The 19605-nt window shown below is 41.4% G+C and overlaps 1 protein-coding gene across 3 annotated transcripts in view; it reads left to right on the top strand.

Moving 5' to 3' along the window:
- ARK2C (arkadia (RNF111) C-terminal like ring finger ubiquitin ligase 2C) overlaps nt 1-13798 on the top strand; it is a 158691-nt gene extending 144893 nt beyond the window's left edge. For all 3 annotated transcript variants that reach the window (XM_075585643.1, XM_075585652.1, XM_075585659.1), the window contains 3 exons: nt 4462-4557; nt 5837-5940; nt 8281-13798. In XM_075585643.1, coding sequence (XP_075441758.1) covers nt 4462-4557; nt 5837-5940; nt 8281-8398 — 318 coding nt within the window. In that variant the 3' untranslated portion in view covers nt 8399-13798. The remainder of the gene's footprint in view (nt 1-4461; nt 4558-5836; nt 5941-8280) is intronic.
- Nucleotides 13799-19605: the final 5807 nt, after the last annotated feature.

Below are 19605 nucleotides of genomic sequence, written 5' to 3' on the forward strand. Positions count from 1 at the left end.
TCTGGCTCCTGATGGACCAAATATAGAATTTAACTTAGCCTTATTTCTCCAGGAAGACTAAAGTTCACCTCTACTTAGTAGTTTTACAAATAGCCACTTGTACAATTTTCATTAATAGCTCAACTCCCTTATAACGCTGTGCTTGGGGTCCAAAGAATCACATCGCGCTATAAGCGGATCGCGTCAGAAATAATGTACAATTGTATTCATTTTACAATAAAGTATTTAAGAAACCAATAATCGTGTTGTAAAGTATTCATAAATACAAAAATTGGGAGCCACGTTTGTATCGCGTTACAAGTGGATTCGCGTTATAACGGGGTTGAGCTGTTTAAGTTTTCAGACAGCGGTCATGTTAAACAAGATATCGGAGAGAAGAGACGTCAATTATACCTGCATGTTACCCTTTACCTGTATAAAAATATAGCCTAATTCCATCTTCATCTTTATTTCCATTCTAATTGATGAGGAAGGATATTAGTTGTCATTAATTAAAGTACATTTGTTTTCTTAAATTATCGCATTCAAAGAAACTTTTCACAAGGATTGTTTTTAATTTGTTTTTTTTATTTCATTTACTTACAATGAATATTGGTATATTATTTTTGTATCATATTTTTTTCTAGAATTTTAAGATTACTACTATTATAGAAACATTAAGTAGAGGAAATTCAATACAGGCATACCCCGCATTAACGTACGCAATGGGACCGGAGCATGTATGTAAAGCGAAAATGTACTTAAAGTGAAGCACTACCTTTTCCCCATTTACTGATGCATGTACTGTACTGCAATCGTCATATACGTGCATAACTGATGTAAATAACGCATGTGTAACAGGCTCTATAGTCTCCCCGCTTGCGCACAGCTTCGGTACAGGTAGGGAGCTGGTATTGCTGTTCAGGACGTGCTGACAGGCGCATGCGCGAGCTGCCGTTTGACTATTGGGCGATATGTCCTTACCCGCGAGTGTACTTAAAGTGAGTGTCCTTAAACCGGGGTATGCCTGTATAGATCGTATTACACAACAGGTCCCAAAACGTCCTGCTCCTTTAGGCCTTTGGACAATGTATGTTAACAATATTACCACTGCTGTATGATTGTTATAGGTTATACTGTATCATTTGAATTCATTATTATGATACAAATATATGTATGTGTTTTTCTGTATCAGTTAACATTTATTGACTGATATTGAATATGTGTTTCAAACATATCTGAAATATGTACCAAACATTATGGGCCCCGTTTCACTGTAATGGTACATACGGTGCCTTACAGCGACTGCTTACTAAATATGCCTCAATCTCTTCCGTTGGACTTAAACATCAATCAGATTGTGATATGGTTTCTTTCTGGCACCTGTAAATAAACATGGTCACTTCATCACAATGAACAAGTCACTTTATCACAGGGAACAAGTCACTTTATAACAGTGAACAAGTTACTTTATCACCATGTGCTCCAAGCACCAATATTATGTAAACTCTTCAGGAATAGAATAGGAAAATTATGTCTACAGCGCTGCACGGATGGCACTGAACACATGACACTGCAATATAAGAATACTTTATTTATTTTTTTAAACACCAACTTCTATATTATTTATTTCAGCCTCTAGCCAGTGGACTGAATGTACAGCTGCAGCCACCAAGATTCGACCACATCTCGGGATAAAAACCGCAAAATGACACAAAACCTTGCGAGGTGGTCCGCAGCAGACTAATGGCCCAGCGGATTAACACAAAGGGAGTCCCTGCTGTGTGAATCCTACCAGGTCCTACCTGTCTGTAAGAAACGCGCAGTAAAAGATAGACTGAATCAGTCACTCCACCTGCGCGCCTCTAACCGGCGACCGCGGGGCTTTTATTTCATTTGAATATTATGTTTAATATTAATATAGTCTTGTGTTTATCCGATGGGATAGTACAGCTGATGCGGCCCACCTCGCGAGATATTGCATCGAAATCTCGACATTTTGGGTGAGAAATGGTCGACTCTTGGCCGCTGCATCTGTAGTAGAATCCTACTGTTGAACAGATAGCTACATTGTTGTTGCTGTGGAGTTTTAAGCTTATATTTGTAAGTGGCACTTGAGACACAATACATAATAAGCTACTAGTTTCAGGATAGTGACCCCCTTAATGACAGTAAAAGCTGGGAATAATGAAACTTCTTATACTGGAGGATGAATGTAGGAGAGATGAGTTACCTGAGCACCATTGCAGCAGGATGGGCCCCAAACAGCTCAGCCTCATTGCTCCGAGACCCTGCCCCTCCCTCCCCAAATAACATCTTAAATCTTGTATGTATCTTCTGCACTAGAATACTGGTCCTGGAAAATTATAATAGGGCAGGCGGGGTCAGCATCGTTGAAGCATCCAGGGAGTGATGTTGCGACTTTCTGTCAGTGACCCCGCATTGGGCATCTTTTGATTTTATCATTAGATACATACTAAAAAAAAAAAAAAATATTATGAGTTTAATAGGGTTTTAAAAAAAATATTTTAATATTTGGAGGTTTTTTTTTAGTTGAATATGGAACATGTTCATTTAGTTCAATGGTTTGTTACAAACGCCTGTACTACTGTAGAGCAGGGGTGCTCAACTCCAGTCCTCAAGACCCCCCCTCCCATTCTCCACCTCCCGCCCAACAGGTCAAGTTTTAAGTATATCCCAGTTTAAGCAGAGGTGTCCATGACTGAGCCACTGATTGAGCCACCTGTGCTGAAGCAGGGATTGATTAAGCCACCTGTGCCGAAGCAGGGATAGCCTGAAAACCTGACCTGTTGGTGGACCTTGAGGACTGGAGTTGCCAACCCCTGGGTTAGATCCTCAGAAGTCCGTTAAATGCTTCGTTAGTACGTTACCACCATTTAATGTATCGATCCCCTTAATATCCACAAAGATGATTTGTGTTATTGGATGGCTGAAGTTCAATGAGATGCATTATTAATTCCTTCGGGGTTTTTTAATCTTCTTTTCCTTGCTGGTCTCACCTGGAGCTCCTTGTTAATGAGAATAAAGTGGCATCGTTTATACTGTTCCAGAAGAAGCTGGAGCCAAAGAAATTAGTAATCAATCTCAAAGTTCGAGTTAAACCGTCAGAGCACATTTTTACATTCTGAGCGAAATTCAATGCAAAACCTGAGAAAAGGCTCATCATCTCATCATCATCGTCGTCGTCGTCTCATCATCATCGTCATCTCATCATCATCGTCATCTCATCATCATCGTCGTCTCATCATCATCGTCGTCTCATCATCATCGTCGTCTCATCATCATCGTCCCATCATCATCATCGTCTCATCATCATCATGTGATCATCACCTCATCATCATCATGTGATCATCATCATCATCATCATCATCATCATCATCATCATCATCATCATCATCATCATCATCTCATCATCAGATTAGTATCCTTTTTTGTTATAAAGTGGGCAAATTTTTAAATCCGCGAATTAAAAAACAAAACAAAGTTTGATGACAAAGTAAACATTTGCAAGAATGAAAAAATATTTTCCTTCTTATTTTGATTTTCTTTCCATAATTCTTATAAAATTCCAAATCAAAACCAATTGAGTTTCAGCAAAACCACAACCCCTGGAAGAGTGCTCACCTGTACTCAATAATAATAATAACAGCAATAATAGCATGTTCTAATATAGCGCTGCTAGTTTTTATGTAGCGCTTTACAGAGACATTTTGCAGGCACAGATCCCTGCTCTGTGGAGCTTACAATCTATGTTTTTGGTGCCTGAGGCACAGGGAGATAAAGTGACTTGCCCAAGATCATAAGGAGCCGACACCAGGAATTGAACCAGCTTCCCCTGCTTCAAACTCAGTGCCAGTCTGTGTCTTTACTCACTGAGCAACCTTCTCTCAATGCATATTCAACCATATAGTTCTATAAATAATGTCATTAATTATAAAAGCTGTATACAGTCCCCTTGGGAAGGAAATAAGAATATCTCAGGCATTTATTTAGATCTGATCTTGTACAGCTACAGTAGTGTAGAAGTACTGTATGTTTTCTAGAAAAGTTATAACTTTTATTTCAGCAAAGACACATTTCAGTATCACCACAAGTATGAACATCTGTAGTTTATTAGGTTGTAATAGAGTGGGAATCTGAACTTAGATTGTAAGCTCTTCGGGGCAGGGACTCTTTTTCCTATTGTTTTATGTCTGACACGCTTATTCCCATTGTGTTATAATATTATGTCTCGTGTATTGTAAAGCGCTATGCACCTGGATGGCACTATATAAATAAAGATATACATACATTGCCCAGAAAATGCCCTTAATAGCAAAAGACTCCCATTCAATAACCACTTTAATTTTAACATGTGTCTTAACATTTGCGATTTTTAACTCTGTGGGACATGACTTGGGAATAGTTCATCATACACCGAGGGTGGGATGTGCAATAACAGGGTTGTCTTTTTGATGGAAGGAGCTGCTGCAGCTGGAAGACAGGCTGGGGAGTGTGGCTCGTGGAGCTGTGCAGAACATCATAGAACGGTGCACATTCCCACACAAGTATAAGAAGGTGAGAGACTGAACACAGCTAACAGAGTATTGCATGTGTAACTGTGTAGTACACAGGATTTTTAATGTGCGTGTAACAGATCCACAGCTGCCAAGCTCCCATTGTCCAGAGAGATTCTCAAGATATAACATTAATTTGACTAACATGTTCTTAGTTGATGTTGGTAAACGAGCTTCCAAAATCCCTTCTAGTAATGTCAAGTTCTCTGGTGAATAAATATGTGTTCTGTCCTAACTTTAATAACTCTGGACCTTTTGCTTGGAAACTCAGCATGGCCGCAGTAAGGCATCTACACATACGACTCGAATTGAGAATACAATGATCTATTTACTCACCTTTTTATTCAAGTCACCACTGGTGGCTGATCAATTCGCCCTCTGCCGTTTGCTATACAAAAAAGTTATACAATGACACCGGAAGTCAACAGTGTAGCAGAGGAAGGGGAGGGGATTGGACTTCAGCGGTTTACATGATCATTAATATCCCGACCTGTACAACTGATTGATAGAAGTCACCAAGTAGTCATCAGTACTCTGAACTTTTCTACATTGTCTTATCCTCCAAGTCCTACATTATTATTTGTGTCTTGCTCTATGAAACTTTATTGGCCCTAAATTATCTGTATATACAATATAAAGGTGGTTCTCGCTGTGGGTCGTTTCACTTTACGACGGATGGTATATCCGACGTTTTACAATGCAATCCTATGGGTCAGTTTTCCGAGGCCTGAATGCGTCATCTGATGCTCATGCCACTGATTAACATGGGACTCACTTTACAACGGTTTCACTATCCAACGCTACCTTTAGAACGGATTCCGATGGATAACCGAGGACTTTGTGTACTTTTATAATATCTTCTATTGCACTATAATCACATACATGTAAAACAAATAATAAAAAAAAAAAACCATAATGGGATTTTGCTAAAGGGGAAATTATTTGATTTTACACAAACTCATCTCTTGCCTGAGGGTTAAAATCACTTAAACGTAAGCTTAGACAGAGACCATTACTACCTCTTCATCTGGTGTAGCGTCTTCGGAACCTTCCAATACACAATAGCAAATCTATAGAAAAACCCTCCCTTAAGAAGGGATTCCCTGCTGGTGTTTGGAGGAATTGGCCGGCATTAGTATCAGACAGTTGGCGTTACCATACTGGTTCCTCTATAGTGGAGGGTTGGAGGTGCACACTCTGCCTTGTATTGCATTACAATGCCTCGTGTTATTTTTGAGTCTTACATTTAACATGTTGTATTGTCCCTTATTGTATAATAGAGGATATCCCATGATGGCAAAAACGTGAAAGACGAGGAGGAATCCGATACAGATGAGAAATGCACAATCTGCCTGTCTATGCTTGAAGATGGAGAGGACGTGAGGTAATTAGACACCTGAACTCCTTCTGCAGACCAAGCAATATCCTACATGTGTGTTTTTTTTAATACATCAGTTCTGTACTATGAGAAAATACTTGTAGCATTAAAAAACAACAACTCTGAATTACAATTTTAATGTATTATAATGTAACAAGCATTTTTTGTTTCTATAGTAACCATTTACAAAGTCATATCCCCTTCCTCTTCTGAAACAAGCTCTGGCACACCCCTTTTGAGCCCTACCCTCTCTCTAGCAGTGCACCATTTGTATCTAGTGGCTGCCTGGTCACATGATCTTCCCCACACAACTTTGCATCTCTTTGGTCCTCTTCTGCTGCACTGACAGCCATTTAGTGAACCCACAAGCCGAATCTTCACCGAGTGGTCAAAGGAGAATGGAACTACAACTTAGCTAATTACTTATCATTGTGTGGATTGTATTGATGCACATATTAAAGGGGGGAGGTGGGGAAATAAGAACAATAAAAATCGGCAGCTTGGACTACTGCTTTAACTTTTCCTTGCATGTTATTCACAGCATTTCAAATCTTGATCGCATTAATAAGAGCACCGCTAAGCATCAAGGAACATGCAACTGGAAAAGGGACGGCTGTGGGCATTACCTCGCTATAACAAGACACGCATTGCACACAGTAATTGGGTGACAGGCACATACAGCAGCAGTACTAGTTTGATCGCTCTCGTTTATAGTGTCAGTGCTCCCATTGTTAAACCCTTTAGTAACAAAATATATATCAGCATTGTCGCCCTTCTGATACTGGAGTTGTTAAATACGCTCACTTGTAGAAGGAATTTTTTACGGACAGGAACAACAGACAAACACGCTTCAATCGACATCCAGTATGACAAATTATTTAGATCATGGCTATATAATATGGTTTTTTTCCCTTTGTTTTTCATTTTCATAAGTACAGGTAATTTAGGTCAATCCTTTAGCCGAAACATTTCAAGCCTGCAATCACATCGGGGTTAAACCCAATCAGCAGGTCCTACACTACCAAATGTTACTGTAGCTCTTGTGTGTTGACACAGATAAATATATACTGTACGTATATAATACTGTGGGTCTGGGTTCTGAGCTAAGTTGCCCTCCTGCACATGTAAAATGACTTCTGGAGATTGGTCACACCGAGTGTTTGCTTGCTATGTAGCATTTTGTAGGCATGAAACAAGGCAGCCGAAAGGGAAAAAGACAATAATATATTGCACAGCAGAAGCATCGCTAGGGGTATCAGTGTCTGCTGGGCAGGCCAGTCTTTGACACGTTCTCAATTAAAGATAGGTGCTAGTCTACATACACAATAGCCGATTATTGGAAATCCTCCCGGATACCTTATGTAAACCAAGTAGTACGGCAATTGTTACCGGCTATGTTACAGATAACAATAGAACACTGTTACTTATTCTGAGCCATGGTTAGCTTTTGAAAACACCCTAGGCCTCGCTGGTATAGAGAACATTTATTCTTCCCCCTGTCTATTCTAGATGGTTATTTAACATACAGGGGTTGGGAATAACCTGGTTATTATGTAGGAGCAAATAAGACTGACAAATCACCCCCTTCTATTCAGAGTACCTGTTGTAATGGTAAACTATAAAAGATATCCAGACGTTGTAAATTAATGTAAAAATACCTGCTTCGGGATGTAAAGTAGACCAGTCACTTAGTTTACAACTATTCATCTGGCTGTCATTAGTTGAAATTGGTCTTATGATGGACTGCAAATCTTATATATAATTTCTAATACACACACACACACACACACACACACACACACACACACACACACACACACACACACACACACACACACACACACACACACACACACACACACACACACACACACACACACACACATTAAGGTTATGGTGGGTAAATACCTAGTCTAGTCTCAAACCAGCTTAGTCATTACAACCAGCATCACACTGATGATACCCATCAAGGTTGAAACGTGTCTGTGAGTGGGTTTAATGGCTTTGCATCTCATCCCAGCCTCTGTCTAAAAGCTGTGTTTAAAACAGCATGCATTGGCTTGAGGATTTGCTTGTGTAATACGAGCTTGAGACAAAAGGTGGCACTGAGTGCTCATTTGCATGTCATTTCCCAGAATCCTTTGCTGCAGTGGAAGCGCTGTATGCTGGGCGATAATGGGGAAAGATAGGGTTGCAGACCTGTCTAAGACATGCAAATGAACACACAGTAATATTTACAGTTGCTATATATATATATATATATATATATATATATATATATACACACACTTTTACGCTATCTCTGTGTAGGCTGTGAAGTCTTATTATTTTGTCCTCTATCCGCAGGCGCTTACCCTGTATGCATCTATTCCACCAATTCTGCGTAGACCAGTGGCTAGCTACAAGCAAGAAATGCCCAATTTGCCGAGTGGACATTGAAACACAGCTCGGCGCCGACAGCTGAGAGGACCTCCGTCGTCGGGGAGGGGGCCGCCATCATTTTCCTTATCAGGTCACGTGGCCATTGCCTGCAGCAAAACTTTGCCTTCTGAGCCATTTTGATTTAGAGGACAGCCTGCAAGCACATTATCTAGAAAATGAAATTGTGGGCATGTAGTAATAATAGAGGATCCTAACAGCCATAAAGGCCTGATGCATGGAAGCTGGTCTTCCCAGAGCCAAAGGGCCCCAGTGCTGAAGAAGACAAGTAGGTCTGATCATGAAGGTACTAGTATGGTAGTGTGGCTTGCCAATCCTGCACTTCGAAGGATTGTACATATACCTCTAAAATAAGTAGAGTCAAGTAGGGGTCTTTAGCTATTTCTGTGGATGGCAATTGGAGCATGTTAGCTTATTACAAAAAAAAAAGTTCTGTGTTTGGTGCCCTAGTCATCTTGTGGTGGACATGTCGCTGTTAACCTAATTTTGCACCAAATATTATTTCAATGGATTTGTTATTTTTGGTGCCTGAACGAGCCGTTATGGTTAAAACGTTGAAACTTTCCAACTTCCACAATGTGAGGCAAAAAAAAAATCCTGTTTACAGTTAAAAGGATTGGGGCTCGAGCCTCGGTTTGTTTTTTTTAATTTATTGTTTTTAATTTATGTTTACAGAGAGTTGTAACGCGTAAAAGGCCTCAAAGGAACAACGATCTTTTTAAACCACCCGTAACACTAATACCCCCCGGTTAGCTCTGCTGTTGCTGGATACATGGCACAAAGCTTGCTGCTGTGATACCAGCTCTCTGCTTCTACAAAACGGTGTCTCCACCTCCAAGTAATACATGAACATACAATTAGGTGTATAAAGAGGTATAGTAGGTGCACCTCTCTGTGGTGCCTAAATAAAGATTAGAGCAGGGGTGCTCAACTGCAGTCCTCAAGCTCCCCCCCCTAAAAGTCAGGTTTGGAGGATGTCCCTACTCCAGCACGGGTGGCTTGAAATGTGCTGAAGCAGGGACTGATTGAGCCACCTGTGCTGAAGCTGGTATACATTATCAATATAGATGGAAAATCTGAAGCCACCAGATTGGCAAGTGTTGATTGGCAGCGGTAATTATTGAGGAGGCTCCAATCATGGTTTTGAAACATTAGGGGAACCATGCATCAAGTGCCGGTTCGGGTCATTGCTTCCATCCCCACGTTAAATCAAATTCAAGTCAATGGGAGCCGACATCGAAAAAGGTGCAATGACCCATGCCGGCGCCCGATGCGTTGACCCCATAGAAACTAGACGGCAGATAAGATTCCCTTGGCCCACCAAATCTGCTGATCAGCTGTAAATGTCAGACTCTATTTGGTCCTTGGCTTTGGGACCTTTCTGTAGTTTGAAGACGTTTCTTAGGCTTGGGAGTGTGCAGCTATTCTTACTAATGCTTTGTACTGCGGCATGTTCCATTTCAATCAGTCCCTTTCTCTGCTAACAGAGGGCCCAGCAGATCATTCAGGATATCCCTGCCACAGTCATAGACTGAGCCACCTGTACTGAAGCAGGGATATCCTGAAAACCTGACCTGTTTGATAGCTCTTGAGGACAGGAGTTGCCCACCCCTGGAATAGAGATTCTGTTGCAAATAATCAATATTAGATTAAAAAGTGCCAAATGCCAATTTCTTCTTCAAAATACAGGAGACACACATTGTGGTGTCTTGTAGCTGTGATCACACCAGCTTCATTCCCCTGGGACAGCCATGTAGTAATGAATCTGGATTGGAGCATCCTGGCAAAAAGATAATAACATGGAAGGAAAGAAAAAGAGATCGTAGGGGACGCGGATTTGATGTATAGCTATACATTTATTTATGCAGTAGATAGGTTGATATACTTTATCTGATAGGGGAAAAAAAGACTTATCGGAAGGACTGCATATATAGATCGGATTTATATTTACAATAGGCTGATATCCCTTCTAATAATAATAGCATGTTCTTGTATAGTGCTGCTAGTTTTACGTAGCGCATTACAGAGACATTTTGCAGGCACAGGTCCGTGCCCCATGGAGCTTACAATCTATGTTATTGGTGCCTGAGGAACAGGGAGATAAAGTGACTTGCCCAAGGTCACAAGGAGCCAACACTGGGAGTTGAACCAGGTTCCCCTGCTTCAAACTCAGTGCCAGTCAGTGTCGTTACACACTGAGCCGCTCCTTCTCATTTCTCCTACTGGCCTCTCCAGCTAACTTAGGGTTCTGGTCTTTAAAGATTCAGAGCTGTACAATGAAAGAAACCAGCAAACACACAACAAGTGAGATAGTAAAAGTAAATACATCCCATGGTGTTTCCGGGTGCACTCAGGGCCAGCCAGTGCTCATGGAAATCACCTACAACCACCGTCCCTCTGGCCTTTGTTCTGTATGGCAAATAGCTGTAACTTACATTCACAGTAGCAGCATAATAGAATCATATGTAAGAAAACAGTGATACCCAATTTTTTTTATTAGTTCTTTTCAAGTTTCCCAAACTTTGTTATCAGTAAACAGCTACACAGCCTCTTTATATCATCTGAGCCCAGCAGTGCTTGCAGAAAGTAAACAATGCGTCCAGCCAGATTCATTCAAATGCACAAACGCTTTTCAACATGGTGTTTCAGTGCTTGCATGCTCTAGTGAATCCAGCTTACAGTGTGTATTGATTTTGCTTATGCTACTATTGCCGTTCATTGATAATCCTTTGGTGTAAGAAGCTGCTCTGTTCTACGTCTTTGTTTACACGACTTCTTCCCGTTTATCTGCACTTCCTCTCCGTTATGGCGACGTCACTATTGTGAAGAGCTGCACAGGAAAGGAGCTGAGTATTTTGCGCTGATGCTCAACAGCTCAGGGCTGTATAATACACGAGAGCCATTTTTAGATTCTTCAACAAGAGCACAACAAGTTTAATACAAATATATGATGGATGCAGGAAAAAAAAAAGAAAAGAAAAAAAAAAAACCTTCGTAGTAAATGTCTGCAGGTCTTTCTGTAGTTTGAGGTGAACCATGACCACCATTTTGAAATGGTTGGACCAATGTGATGGACCCATTCCTATGGCATACACATGGAGTACGGATGACCTGTGGAATCTAGCATCAGCAGATACAACCATATATCATTTATGTAAGAAGAGGCTTGCTCCAAATGCGCTTTGTTTAGTATAACACCCCAGCGGTTGGAGCAAACTTCTTAATGGGAGAGGGCAAGAATCCTTTCAAAGTGTTGGAAACTAAAGTATTAAATCATTGCCTAAAGAACAAGCACAGTTTTTTTTTTTTAACGGTGAAGAAAAGCACCACGTTTTTATTAAAAAATATCTCGCTTTTGTGTGTCTGAAACCCTGAACCGCTGAGATGTAACGTCCGAGATTGTATTGCTGTGTCAGGTACCCATGTGTTTAATATCTCGTGTGAGTAGAATGGAATAGAACGATTTCAAATCTATAGGAATCAAAAATGTTGATAGTTTACAGGGTTTTGTGAGTTTAAATGCCTTATATTTAACAATCATAATTTATGACTAACGTGTAGATTTTGTGGGTTCTTATTTTATTATTTTTATAGTTGTTTTGGCCTTTTTAATTATAATTTATTTATTTAGAGATGATACTAATTATTTTTTTTTTTTTTTGATAACTCCTATTACCTCATTTTTGCATTGTTTCTGGGAATGGAATGCTCTGCATGCGTCGGTACTTTCAAGCAAATGAAAACTTCTTGTTTAAAAAAAAATATAATAATAATAATAATTCAGGGTGTGTGATTCTGAACTGTATTACTGTGGTGCTGTTACCTTGGATACATTCCATAAAAATGCAAACCTTTGATTCTGTATGCTGTGACCTAGTGGAAAACTGCAATATAGTGGACGTGTTTAGCACATATAAATATTATTTGCACTCATATTCAAACCGAGATGACCCCTTCACTTGCCTCAACGTGTAGCAAAAAGGAGAAGTGTGAGAAACCTTGAAGCCAAATAGAACACGCACTGTTAGAACAGAAACACCCTCTGCATATTTATTGTTTTTCTTGAGAACATTGCTGGGTTATTTCAAACGGAATAGTCGTAATTGGTAATAAAATGTTACTATGCATTTCTTAGAGAAGCAATGCCACTTATTGGTTAACTTTGTGGCAAAGGTAGTGTGTGCTCACTTGCATGTCATTTCCCAGAATCCCTTGCTGCAGTGGAAGCACTGCATGCGAGGAGATAATGGGAGAAGACAGGGTTGCAGACCTGGACATGTGAATCTGCTCACAAGTGATATTTTTTTATTTGCTGGCAAAGGTACAATACCCACAAAGAAACACTTGAGCAAAGTAATGCAAAATATGCATGTATTAGATTCTTTTTAGTTTACCTCAGAAATCAGTGTAAGGTTTATGTCAAGGTGCCGTCTTGTTTTCTCCATGTGGTTGCATGTTGTGATGTGTGCGCTATTACTTTGGACAACAACTTTACACTGCAAGCCAATGAGGTGTCAGCGTGAGCATGTGATTAATACTGAGGCCTCCATTGTCTGCATCTCAAATTGGGACTTTATTTTAAAAATCAAAGTATCCAGGCAGTCCCAGATTAAGGCCGGAAACATTGTATTTCTCTGTGCAGGGGTTTATTTACAGAGTTAAATCATACACCAACAGGCCCACCGTCCCTTTAAGTCAAAATAACACATAAAAATAACACCTATTCCCTTTAGGGAAAACTAACTACACCGTAGGTTTAGCCCTTACTGACTGGATGGCCAGCTAAGCTGATTCCCACCCCAAAACAGAACTATTATGGCTGAACATATAAAGTCTCTGTACACAGCAATAAAGTATTTTGCTTATCTGTTAGTCCAGGGTTTGGAGCAGACGTCCCCGCTTCAGCACGGTCTCGCATCCTAGGGGAGCTCGGCCCCACGAGAGCTCAGAGAATCTCTCCTCTGTAAGTCCACGGTTAAGGATAGGACATCCCCGCTTCAGCATAGTCTCTCGTCTTTCCTTATTCCTGGGGTTAACAACCCAGGCAGTCCCAGCAGACTCCGCGACCACCGTCCAGCGGGTCTAAGGCACTGTGCCAGCCTTCCTTGCTGGGGAGAACTCTTCTTTAGCTGGGGAGCACTTTCTATCTCCCCCTTCTCTGGGGAAAACAGTCTCTCTCCCTCTCTGTGTCACTCTCAGCATGGCAGCTTCCTGTGTCTCTCTTAAAACACTTCCTTGTTCAGACGAGGCTGATTAGCTGCACCTGAGGGTATCTTATTCAGGGGAAATTAACTGTCTATGAGCTGGAAAGTCCCATAGCTGCCCTATTCCAGCACCTAGATGACAGTGATGGTATCACAATATATATATATATATATATCACAGTTACCAGTCCGTAAACTAATAAAGGAGACAGCATACAGCAAGGGGTAATCCAAAAGTAATGTATTCAAAACACACTGTTACAAGAATGCCAACGTTTCGGTCCCACAGGGAGACCTTCCTCAGGGCCGTGAGGAAGGTCTCCCTGTGGGACCGAAACGTTAGCATTCGTGTAACAGTGTGTTTTGAATACATTACTTTTGGATTACCCCTTGCTGTATGCCAAAATCCGTGGGAGGTTTGTAAGGGATAAATCCTGGGCTGATAGCTGTCTCTAGTGATGTAAGCGGGAGACAATCTTCCCTATTCAATGAGGTGGGGAGCAGGGGGAAGCATGCAGTGAGCAATGCAGTAACTTCATTCATTCATTCCCACTTCTCAATGAGGGCTACCAATCAGAGATCCAGATATACACATGGACTCCCATTCAAACAAGCGTACTAACGCTTAGCACCCTATTGCTGATATGGGGCTATAGTATATATATATATGCCTTTCTGGTCACATGATCTTCCTCACAGAACTTTGGCTGTCAGTGCAGCAGAAGAGGACCCAAGATGCATTTAGTGAACCCCGAGCCGAATCTTCGCCGATCGATCACATGAGAATAGATCGACCGGCAACTTAGCTAGTCACTTGTCAGTGTGTAGATTGTATTGATGCACATAATGAATGAAAAAAATATATATATATTATTTTTTAAACGGCAGCTTGAACTGCTGCTTTAACTTCTTTTAGGTACTGTTATGTTCCATCTTCAACTCCCTTCATATTGCACAATATTTTTTTCTTTGCCCACAGCTAATATCATGGTTCCTCCAAAATCTTTAAAGATTTGACCAAATTCTAATTAAAACCGCAATGGCTGGATCCACTGGCCATGAAAGGGTTATTGACTGCATCACTTTTCATTAAAATAATGGACTTAACCAATTGGAAACTTCTGTATTTAGCGGGTGGCATTTACCACTCTTGGATGAGAACAAACATTGCACAAACCAGAATGTATTTACTGACAAACTGGGAGCAGAGGTGAAGGAAACTATAGGACAGACGCATTCAATTATAATATGCAAATGAATTAAAGACAGAACTCTTGTTATACTCTCTCCCTCTCCCCCACAGGGAACGTGTGCTTCCATATCACACAGATTCCCTGTATTCACTGCTCAGGAGCAGACACTCCGTCCAGGGTAGTTTATAAAGGATGAGAATGGCTTTCCCAGTCTCCCAACCTCAGATTATTTACCCACCATAATGTTACCCGGAGCCTGTGAGAGCTAAATATCAAAGTCTAAATGGGGGCTGGGGCAAAATGGAGCGTACAAATGGCTGACCTCTTCTCTAGCACAAGCAACGTCTCAGTCATAGGGTCCTCATTCAATATGCCAACATCTCCCCCAGCTTCAAAACTGGGGCAAATAACAGCAGCATATTTACCAGGGAAAGGGTATCTGATTGAAATTAGTCAGGTTTTCCTTCAAAAAACATGTTGCTGGGGTTTTTTTTTTTTTTTGCACCTAGGAGACTTTATTAAATAACCCCCCAAAACAGCACAGCCTTACAGGCATATAATCTGTGTCAGTTGTAAAATGTTTCATTAGCACATTTTGCTTCCTTTTGACACAAACACTGCAAAATAAACATTGTCGGATATAAAAGCTTACTTTTCTGGTGCTGTTTATTGCACTTGCTTTGCAACCAGGAGATTTTAATAAATAGCACCTATAACATTTTGTTTTGTTTTGTTTACAGTGGGCCACAACAAAGATGGCTGCCTCTATTAAATCTTCCTTCAAGTATAGGAAACATTCCAGTGCTGTATGTGTATGTGTGTGTGTTTGTTTTTGTGCTTGCCTATTGTTAACTCATTCTGGCCCGTATTACTGAGAGGCGTTGTGCCATCAGACACCTTATCGCCCATTCACTTGACTGGACCATAGCACCATTTAGTAAAACTAGCTCTAAATATGGTTACGTATACACATACCAGCAAATCTAAGGACAATATTTCGGAACAATTAGGAGACATGAGCTTTCAAATTGACTCCAGTAAGGATGAGGGCAACAGAGCACATACGTTTGACTTTGCTTATACAGTTTTTGTGAAACACTCATTTTTTTCCCATTGTGCCGCGCGCATAAACGCCAAATTATTTCCCCCCCACCCCCCCAAAAACACAAACTGTTATTTAATAACAGGGTGAAGTGAAAGGGTCATTCTCGGTTTTGTAATCCTACTGCTGTTATGTTGTGCTGTGCAACATTTTGCTACATATAGACTATTTTATAGAAAAAAAATAAAAAGCTAGAAGAATATTTATTATTATCAATATTAAAGCAATAGTGCATTGAAGAAGGGATGAGACATTAGAAATTGTGTAACTGCTTAGATTCACATTTCGTGGATTTTTTTGTACTTTATTTATAACTAATAAATTGAATTGCATTGCTAACTACCTTGCTGGTTGTTTGGTTTATATTTGACGTGCTTTTTTTTTTTTGCAGGCCTGTAAAGTATGGGGCCCAGCCACCCTGAGAAAATAAACATTTACATTGTTAGTTAGCAGGAGCAGAGGTGGCGACTGTCCCTCTGCCTACACAACGTTTCGGGGGCTAACCTCTTCGTCAGGCGGAGTTACCGAACTTCTCCCAGCAAAGAGGTTCGCTCCCGAAATGTGCTACGTTATTTCCACATTTTCTGCATGAATAAAGTATCGTTGAAATGTCTTCTCGACTCTCTGATGATTTGACCCGAGTGCCACGGATTGTCCGTTCTTTAACAGGTTGCATTCGATATTGTATTGGATCTCTTTAATGATACGTTGTGTTTAAAAGTACACCGTGTATCTGCTGAGTGCACCGTAAAACAAAGGTGGGGAAAGACTAAGGAGCTTCTAAAGACAATTTGAAATTGCCCCTAATATTTATTAGTTTACAGCCAAAATAAGACCTTGGAGACCATCCTTTTGTTGTACAATACAAATTGTTCACCCAGCTTACATATACCTTGTTGTTCATGGCACTCACACTATGGCCGTACTATTTTGTAGAAGCTTTCAAGGTGACCTGGGAGAAAGGCAAAGTCAATCAGAAGCAGCAGGCATAGGGTCTTTCTGCTACCGTGAATATTGTACTTAATTTGGGAGTAAAGCATTAGCATAGAGCATAGAAATAGAGTTCTCAACTCCAGTCCACCAAGACCCCTCAACAGGTCACGTTTTCAGGGATATTCTGAAAACCTGACCTGTTGGGGGTGGTCTTGAGGACTGGAGTTGAGAACCTCTGGGGTATTGTGGAGAGGAACTGGATGACCAGACAATGAGAACTAAATGACCAGACAGTGAGAACTGGATGACCAGACAGTGAGAACTGGATGACCAGACAGTGAGAACTGGATGACCAGACAGTGAGAACTGGATGACCAGACAGTGAAACATCAAATTTACTTCCATAATAATGTGTTAATTCGTTTGAGTTCCTGAGATAATGTTGGTAGAAAATAGCAGTGCTGTAGAGTCTTCTTATTTATATTTCCCAACTCAAAACTGATGCAAAACTAATGCAACAAGTGCACCATACTGATGAGATTTGCGCTCATGAGATGTTGGTGCGTAATGCCCTGTGACACCGGGATCCCGAATGACGTGAAAAAAAGATCAATGGGCAAAAAAGTTGTTGGAAGAAGAAATGGCGGCAACAAGACAAATCTGAAAGATGTGAGACAACAGAAAGCAACGTAAAGAGTGTGTGGAGGCGAGACTAAAGCAGATGTGTAGGGTAGACAGGTTATCCGAAGGGTGTGTGGGGATAGTGGGATACATGTATGATGTGTGAAGACAGCAGTGTATAGGTCAGGTGGAGGCGGAGAGCTGTGTTTATCTACGTTGTGAGGGTACAGAAGGGCATGTGTAAGATGTGTGTTTGTTTCTAAAACAAACCGTGCCATCCAAAGGTGGCAAACTGACCCAGGCCCAACGTGTCTGAGCCAAGAGAAGGTGAAAAGAAAGGATCCATCCTCTTCATGTTTAGCAACAGCAGAGATGCTGAAGAATGTGTGGGATGTGCAAAATAATCAAAAGCGGCGCTCAGTGTTAGTGATAATGTAAATAATTCAACACGGGTCCTTCAAAATATAAGGACTCAAGTGCACAAGTGATATGGGTGTCTCTAAACAACACAATAGTGCAAATAAGGTGTTGGTAATATAACACAATAAAGTGAATATAATATATTTAGATTATAATAGGCAAAAAAGGCAAAAAAAAGTGAATATATGAATATACTCCTCCACTCAGACCCGGGAACTGGATATGTCTCGCAATACCCACAACAACTTGTATTCACACAGCAGGGGAGCGGGGACATGTACCATGGAGAAGGAAGACAGACAAAACCATCATGGAGTAGTACAGCAAGGATAGGGGACATGTCCCCCTCTCCCCTGCTGTGTGAATACAAATAGAATGTGTGGGGACAGCAGGGATCACATAGAATGTGTGGGGACAGCAGGGATTACATAGAATGTGTGGGGACAGCAGGGATCACATAGAATGTGTGGGGACAGCAGGGATCACATAGAATGTGTGTTGGGGACAGCAGGGATCACACAGAATGTTTGGGGACAGCAAGGATTACATAGAATGTGTGTTGGGGACAGCAGGGATCACACAGAATGTTTGGGGACAGCAAGGATTACATAGAATGTGTGGTGGGGACAGCAGGGATGACATAGAATGTGTGGGGACTGCAGGGATGACATAGAATGTGTGGGGACAGCAGGGATGACATATAATGTGTGGGGACAGCAGGGATGACATATAATGTGTGGTGGGGACAGCAGGGATGACATATAATGTGTGGTGGGGACAGCAGGGATGACAATGTGTGGTGGGGACAGCAGGGATTACATAGAATGTGTGGGGAAAGCATGGATCACACAGAATGTTTGGGGACAGCAAGGATTACATAGAATGTGTGGTGGGGACAGCAGGGATGACATAGAATGTGTGGGGACAGCAGGGATCACATAGAAAGTGTGAGGACAGCAGGGATGACATATAATGTGTGGGGACAGCAGGGATGACATATAATGTGTGGGGACAGCAGGGATGACATATAATGTGTGGTGGGGACAGCAGGGATGACATATAATGTGTGGTGGGGACAGCAGGGATGACATAATGTGTGGTGGGGACAGCAGGGATTACATAGAATGTGTGGGGAAAGCATGGATCACATAGAATGTGTGGGGACAGCAGGGATTACATAGAATGTGTGGGGACAGCAGGGATTACATAGAATGTGTGGGGACAGCAGGGATTACATAGAATGTGTGGGGACAGCAGGGATTACATAGAATGTGTGGGGACAGCAGGGATCACATAGAATGTGTGGGGACAGCAGGGATGACACAGAATGTGTGGGGACAGCAGGGATTACATAGAATATGTGGGGACAGCAGGGATTACATAGAATGTGTGGGGACACCAGGGATCACATAGAATGTGTGGGGACAGCAGGGATCACATAGAATGTGTGGGGACAGCAGGGATCACATAGAATGTGTGGGGACAGCAGGGATGACACAGAATGTGTGGGGACAGCAGGGATTACATAGAATATGCGGGGACAGCAGGGATTACATAGAATGTGTGGGGACAGCAGGGATGACACAGAATGTGTGGGGACAGCAGGGATTACATAGAAAATGTGGGGATAGCAGGGATTACATAGAATGTGTGGGGACACCAGGGATCACATAGAATGTGTGGGGACAGCAGGGATCACATAGAATGTGTGGGGACAGCAGGGATCACATAGAATGTGTGGGGACAGCAGGGATGACAC

The sequence above is a fragment of the Ascaphus truei genome, chromosome 1, assembly GCF_040206685.1.
Source record: "Ascaphus truei isolate aAscTru1 chromosome 1, aAscTru1.hap1, whole genome shotgun sequence".
Lineage (NCBI taxonomy): Eukaryota > Metazoa > Chordata > Amphibia > Anura > Ascaphidae > Ascaphus > Ascaphus truei.